At 38.7% G+C, this 7,263-nt stretch overlaps 1 protein-coding gene and 2 pseudogenes across 1 annotated transcript; 2 read left to right on the top strand and 1 right to left on the bottom strand.

Annotated features, from left to right (window-relative positions):
* Window positions 1–368: 368 nt before the first annotated feature.
* Window positions 369–2,451, top strand: LOC106300196 (annotated as a pseudogene).
* Window positions 2,452–2,599: 148 nt separating this feature from the next.
* On the top strand, window positions 2,600–3,783 carry LOC106300198 (annotated as a pseudogene).
* An 89-nt stretch (window positions 3,784–3,872) lies between these two features.
* LOC106300197 (DJ-1 protein homolog F) lies at window positions 3,873–6,909 on the bottom strand. The gene is made up of 4 exons (XM_013736291.1): window positions 6,658–6,909; window positions 5,501–5,971; window positions 4,471–4,836; window positions 3,873–4,228 (listed from the first exon to the last, which is right to left on the bottom strand). Exons 1-4 carry the CDS (start codon window positions 6,835–6,837, stop codon window positions 4,049–4,051), a joined length of 1,197 nt encoding a protein of 398 aa, XP_013591745.1. The 5' UTR covers window positions 6,838–6,909; the 3' UTR covers window positions 3,873–4,048.
* Between the last annotated feature and the right edge of the window lie 354 nt (window positions 6,910–7,263).

The raw sequence follows: 7,263 nt of genomic DNA, 5'->3' as shown, positions 1-7,263 counted from the left end.
TAAATACCATCGCAATAAAAAAATCCATCTAATGGCTCTGGTTTAGCAAGTATATGAGCAACATAATTGTATATACTACCTAAAGAAAAAGAAGTAGATCTAAACTTTTGCGACCAATAATGTATGGCTGTTTAGCAGGTGAATATTAACAACATCATTGCTTAAAGCATTAAACCTTGAAGAAACGTATACCAATCTTTGTGAATCCTTCCAAAAATAATAAGGTTCGACAAAAAATGTTGTTGCTTGACATGACAAAAATTAATGCTGGTTGAAAAGAAGAGGGAAAAATAAGGTTTGACGACAAAATGCATCTTTTTTTAGGTTACACTTTACCAAATACAAATTTCAAAATACAAAATAAATTCACAAAATCTTTCGCATTCTTCTCGACGTTAGTTATCTAAAAAACACACAAAAAAGATGAGAGGCAAAGCCACCGGAAAGAGAAAAGCGACTGACATTTTCGGGGGAGCACCTTCGCTACAACAACCATCAGTAGAACACCATCGCCACCTCGTAAATTCAAGAGACTCCGACGCCAGTTTCGCGAGCAGCCGTCCATCATCAGTCGGCCTAAGCCGAGATCCATACTCCGACAGATCTCAAGCAATCCGATCAATCAACACCTTCCTCGCTTCACACAACTTCCCGATCTCACTCCGCGCCAGCCCCGTCCCTCCCGTCAAAGACATCTCCGAAACCCTAAAATTCCTCCTCTCCACCGTCGATTTCCCCTGCGACGCTCTCAAATGGGACGAGGACGTCGTCTTCTTCCTCAAATCGCTGAACTGCCCGCCCTCTCAAGCTCACTAAATCAACCCTCCGCGCTCCGAACTCGCCTCACAACTGGCCTAACGTCCTCGCCGTTGCTAACTGGTTGGTTCAGTACGCTCGTTACCGTCAACATCTATCGTCGAGTCCCGCCTCGGCGGATGCTAACTCCATGCAATGCTTCGGGTTCCAAAGCTTCCGCCACTTCATCCGCAACGAGGACGACATGGTTACCGATCTTGATTCCGATTTCTTCGGGAAGTTAGAAGGTGAGAAGGCTAGTATAGCCGAAACGATCGTTAACTGTGAGAAGGTGTCCGGCGAGTTAGAGGCGAAACTCGATGCCCTGAGGAAAGGCCCCTCGAAGAAAGAGGCTCTTGAGAGAGTCAAAGCTGATTTCGAGAAAGATTTTAACAAGTTTTGTACGATGGTTACGGAGCGTAGTGAGAGGACTCGTGGGATGGAGAAGGTTTTGGAGGAGAAAGAGAGGGAGGTGATAGCCAAGGAGGAAGAGAGGGGGAGGATCTCTGAGGAGAACGAGGAGCTGAGAAGAGTGTGGAGGAACAGAGTTTTAATGTGAGAGATGTTGAGAGGATGAAACGAGAGTTGTTAGCTGTGGAGAGAGATGTTTCTGAGGCCGAGGCTGCTAGAGATGGTTGGGAGCAGAAAGCTTGGGAGCTTAACTCGAAGATTAGAAATCAGTTTCATCAGATTCAGACGCTAGCTATTGATTGTAACCAAGCTATGAGGAGATTGAAGGTGGATGTTCAGTTCGTTGTGAATGGGAGAGGGGTGGAGCCTGGAGAGGTGATGGGTGTGGACTATAAAGCTGTAGTGAAGCCGGATCTTTGTTCGTTGTGTGATGGGATTAAAGAAGGGTCGATGAAGAAGGTGCAGGAGCTTGTCACATTACAAGAACACGCATCTGAAATGGCTGCCAAGATCGAATCAAGAAAGAGACTTCTCGGGTCGATTCAGCTGCAGATCACTGAAGTGGAAGATAAGATGAGGATAGTGAAGAAGGAAGCTCAGGAGTTGGCTGCAAAATGCGACTTGGAGGCGAAAACAATGGCGGGGGGGCTTGAAAACTGAGGAGATGAATCTCGAAGATGTGGAGAAAGAAGCTGCGGAGATGTTGAAAGCTTCGGAGGTTAGATTGGAAGAAGAGGCGAAGCAGAGTGAAGCGGAGGTTCAAGCTACTGCTGCAAAGCCCTTTGAGCTTATCGATTCGATATCGAAACATAAAGAGTATATGGATTCGAAGATCTCGGAGGTGAAAACTCGTGTTGAGGATACTGCCAGTGCTGTTTCGGAGATATATAAAGCGAGCCTCAAGAGGCACCTTGGTGGTAGCCTAGAGAGTAGATGTGGCAATTAACTGAGCCAAGAGCCCAAGAGCCCAAGAGATTGTTGAGTAGTATGCATATTTATGGTGAGAAACGTTGTTGCTTGTGTAGTTGTGTTTCAAATAGTCGTAGTTGCAATCACATGTAATTTTTAGGCATGGGTTTGATTTGGATTTTTTTTCGGGGTTGAGGTTTCTAGAGACATAAGTGGAAGTCCTATGGTTCGGTTTGGATCTTTATTGGTTTGGTTCAGATAAGTATGAGCTTAGATTATTGCAACTCAATAATTGCTAGTGCATTCTGGTATTGAATTGCTACACACTTTCCATTCTATTCTGTATATACTCATGGATGAAATGTTACTTAGAAAGCAAAGATTTCATTAGATTGACTAGAAAAATGGTGACTTCGTTCGTTGATTAACTTCTAACCCTTCCAAGTATGTCACTCAGACTTTGAGCCAAAGTGACGATCTGATAAGTATTGAGTTTAGATGAGAGTAATCGTTTTGCAACTCCACAATTGCTAGTGCATTCTCTATGGATAAACTGTTTTTCAGATTGTGGATAATGGATGGGGTTGTTTTTTACTATTCTAGGCTCCGTTGTTGCACAAACCTCACCCGTTTGCTTCATTTAGATTTGATCACTCAACAAGCATTCAAAAGAAACCAAATGCTCCAGCCAGGCAAACTACCAGTGTTTCATCACGAGATGATTCTGATGACGATGATCTTGATGGAGACACAGAAACGTGCTGATAATGGAGATCTTACTGACGTGAAGCGTGCTAGGAGGTATCCTTGAATCTTTCTGATAATTGTTTATTTTGAATCTCCAAGTTGGTATATATTTAGATACTTCAAGGTTTGTGGATGAGGGTTTCTACTCTCTTTGAGAATAGAGTCTTAGAAGGGGAGTGCTTCTGTCAGTTTTGGACATCCGGAAGTCAGGTGTCCTGATTCTGTATTTGGTAATTGGTTAGGATGCTCTCAGTCTCAAACCGAGAATCTGCTAGGCGTTCTAGGAGAAGAAAGCAAGAACAAATGAGTGAATTTTATACACAGGTTCTCGTCTTTCTAATTGTTGCTCATATACGTTTACATTTCTCTATTTGCTTTCTTGGCCACTGATTAATGGGGAATGTTTTTACATTTCGTAGGTAGGCCAATAAAGAGTTGAGCATTCAACTTTACTTGGTGGTCTTAGTGACATGAACCATTGTGATGCAGCTACTGACGAATACAGAATTCTAAGAGCTGATATCGAAACTTTGAGAACAAAAGTACATATCATTGTTTTAAAGATTATACAACACTCAAGACTATTATCCTATCTAATTTATTGCACTGATAAAAACAACTTGTGCAGGTTAAGATGGCAGAAGAAACGGTGAAAAGAGTGACAAGAGTGAACCCTTCGCGTTGGACAAGAACAAACATGGACATACCATTGAAACGGGCAATCCCAAGTACTGCTGACGCAGGTTTGGGACCATATCAGAGAGTAGATAAACCGGATTTCTTGCCCGAACAGTTGAACCGTGAAAGCATACAGAATCAGATTGATACTAATCCAAATATATTTGAAACCCTGCCTCATTGGCGTCACAAGCATTAACCACAACATTGAGTCAGTCACTTATTGGTTTTGTGATTTTCTTGGGGTAGCTCTTTTATCTTTGCCTTTTTAATTCCTTGTAAATATTAGTTACTGTGCCACTCTACTACGGTGTTATTGTAAGACTTGCTCATCCACATTAATATTCCTAAACATATTCTAATGCAAATATACATATTATCATTATATATTGGGTGTACAATTATTTTTTAAAATACCTTTATTATTTGTTTGCCGGTGAATTCGCTTATAACATCACCTAGATGTTAAAATGAGATTCATTGTGCGTTTAAAACCTCCACTTCTACATTAGAATACAACAGAGAGACCAAGTGCAGTGGACAATGCATGCACAAAGGCTGGCAGATCAGAAGTTGTTGCAGCTGTGACCAGCTTATCGTCCGTCACGCACTGCTCTGATTCCAAGATTTGCCCGCCAGCAACCTTCACAGCCACCTTTGTCCCATAGCCACTTGCACATCTCTTCTTCTGCAAAATAAATAAATAATTAATTGACACAATTATGGAATTTGCGAGCGGTCTTGAGATTTCTGAGACTAATTTTTTTTAAAAATTCCTTTTGTAATTTTGAAGCCACGAAACACATAATCAGCTCTTTAAAATTTGAGTGAAGATGAATATTTCATCCGGCTATGTCCGGAGTTGCGAGCAATATAAAATTGGAGTGTGCTATACGAAGGCGGTGCCATATATAAACGATATTTTGTTACCTTAAGAGCGCCGGTAGCGGCAAGTAGCCAGTTTCCCATTCCAATGGCAGCAACAAACTTGCCCTTCTCGACAAACTTCTTGATTAATCCGACGGCTTTGTCGTTCATCACCAAGAGCTCCGGCGACCTTCCTCCCGGAACCACAATGCAGTCATAATCATCCACAGAGACATCTTCCCAGGCGACAGTCACATAGAAGTTGTGGCTGGACTTCTCGGTAGGAAGTTGCCTTCCCTCCTCGAGGTCGTGAACGATGGTAGCACATTTATCACCTTTCTTCTTGTTAGGTGACACTGCGTCCACTTTACATCCCAGAGCTTGAAACGCTTTAAATGGTACGTTGATACTGTAATCTTCAACACAATCCTAATTTACATCAAAAAGAAGATATGAATGAGAAAATCAATGATTTAGTGCCACTGATAATATCATATAACTTCAACGTGAGTTTCTAAATCAAATTTACGTGTGAATATATACACAAAATATTTCTCTATGATTATAGATATCTGAAAATAATAAATAATTATATATTTATGTTATTAACATCTTTTTAAGTTTTATGTTTGTTACCAAAGGCGTGATAATTTAGTAGGTATACTTTTATTACATGTTGTAACTTGTAAGGTAAAAATTTTGTTACAAATTAAATAAGTGTTGTTTTATGATTTTATTGCAATTTTTCATTAATTTATCTCTTTCATACCGACTTATTTTTTTTAAACAATAAATGCAAAATATTTTAATAGTTGGAAAGGCAAACTGAACTTTTAGCTTCTTTTTTTAATTTGTAATGAAAAAAAAAAACTAAAAGTACATCTGATTTGAAATGGATAAAGTATAATTTATTGACTACTGACTTTCCTAGTTTTTTTAACTTGTAATTATACATCTCAAGAAATTCGTTTATTTCATCAATTTTTATATTCCCATTCCATATTGTGCAAAAATAACAGGGTCAACTTTGAGATTCCAACAAAAATAACAGGGTCAACTTCATTCCATAGTCATATGATAAGAAGAAGCTTACCCCAATCAAGAATAGCAAAGAAGGCTGAGTCTCCTTGGAGCAAGTAATCTTAGAGCCAATTGATTCTAACAAAACCCTGAGAGTGTTTCCAAGCGTTGGCCACCCCAAAGTTGAAATAAATTTTCCGTCCATGACACACTCGGTAATGTCGAAAACGGTTTGGACACCGGGCTGTTGCCACCACGAGCCGCCTGAGAGCTCGATAAAAGGCTTCATGCTTTCGAACGCCGTGCACTTCATTCCACGGGCGAGTATACCCGCCGCCGCCAACAGCAGCTGGCTGTGGCAGCTCGTGAGAATAATCTTCCCAAGCTCAGCAAATCGAGCCACCATGCTGACGCATTTCTCGTCAGTGCTCAAAAGTTCCGTGAAACGTCCACCGGGAATGATGATGGCGTCGTATTGCTCCGGGATGACTTCATGGAAGTTTGCGTTCAGTGTTAGATGATCGACCACCAACTCGGAGTATATCTGTAATAAGATGGAAAAATGTGTCTTTAAAATACAAGTTTTTACACACCAATCAAAAAATTATACATTTTCATTTTATCTCGTTTTGTATAAAAACATCATTATTTATATTTAACTTGACCAATTAAAAATCATATTTCATGATATTAACGGCCACAAATAGCATAATATTGTATTTTCGCATAGAAATTTAAAAACGTCATTTAATCTGAAACAAAAATACATATAAATTCTAAGACATCAAATGAAATGAAAAATAAATTATGTGAGATATAAGGTTGAATGCACATTTAGAGTAGGATCACCCTACACTATCGCAGTTACATGAACATTTAATTATAAAAACAATATATTCACCTGTATTAATGGGTAAGAGTACAATTAACGGAAAATCGAAAAATAATTATATAACCTGTGAAATACCAGTACATTTAATCATTTAACCTCTACCTTGTTTTATTTAACCTATACCTTTAATGATACAATAAATGTAACTTCGATTACTAATTGTAAATGTAATTATTTAGGGGGGGGGGGGGGATTTTTCATTAATATAAATTTTTATTATATTTAATTTTATTCATCAAGCAAAGAATATATCGAGTGGCAAAAACAAGATGAAGAGAAAGTGAAAGATTATAACAGAATGTTCAAAAAAAAAGTGAAAGATTATAACAGAAACATGCCTCAAGGCCGAGGAGATCGTGAGCCGCCATGACGCACTTGTCGCCAGTTTTGCGACCAGGAGAAACGCAGTGGACGCTAACACTAAACGCTTGGAGGAAGTAGAGAGGTACTATGGTCTCATATGCTTCCATGAACTCTCCGCATAACATCAAAACTGACTTCTGAGCCATTGATCCCATAATGATCGATCTCTTACGACAAGCACACACACACAGCTAATTATATATATAAGTATAAGTTCCAATAATCACAATGTATTCTTTTTTATCCAAAAAAAAAACAGATAAATATACAATATATGTAAGTGGAAACGTGGCTCCATTTGGAGCATTTATTATTTATCCATCTTTTGTACAATGACCCATAACCAGAGGTGTCATGGATCAAGATCCGGATTTTGGAGGTATTCATTTCATTTCGTTTGAATAATTAATTATCTGATTTGATTCGATCCATATACAGATGAATATTATGTGTTCCAGATATCCAATTTTTTTAGATTTTTAACTGGATATCCAATTCGATCCGTACAAATAAAATAAAATAAAAAATCTAAAATATTATAAATATTATTAATATTAATATTATTTTTTAAATTTTAATAG

The sequence above is a fragment of the Brassica oleracea genome, chromosome C6 (genome assembly GCF_000695525.1).
Source record: "Brassica oleracea var. oleracea cultivar TO1000 chromosome C6, BOL, whole genome shotgun sequence".
Lineage (NCBI taxonomy): Eukaryota > Viridiplantae > Streptophyta > Magnoliopsida > Brassicales > Brassicaceae > Brassica > Brassica oleracea.
The sequence above is the reverse complement of the archived record's forward strand: the minus strand, read 5'-3'. Positions and strand labels throughout refer to the sequence as shown.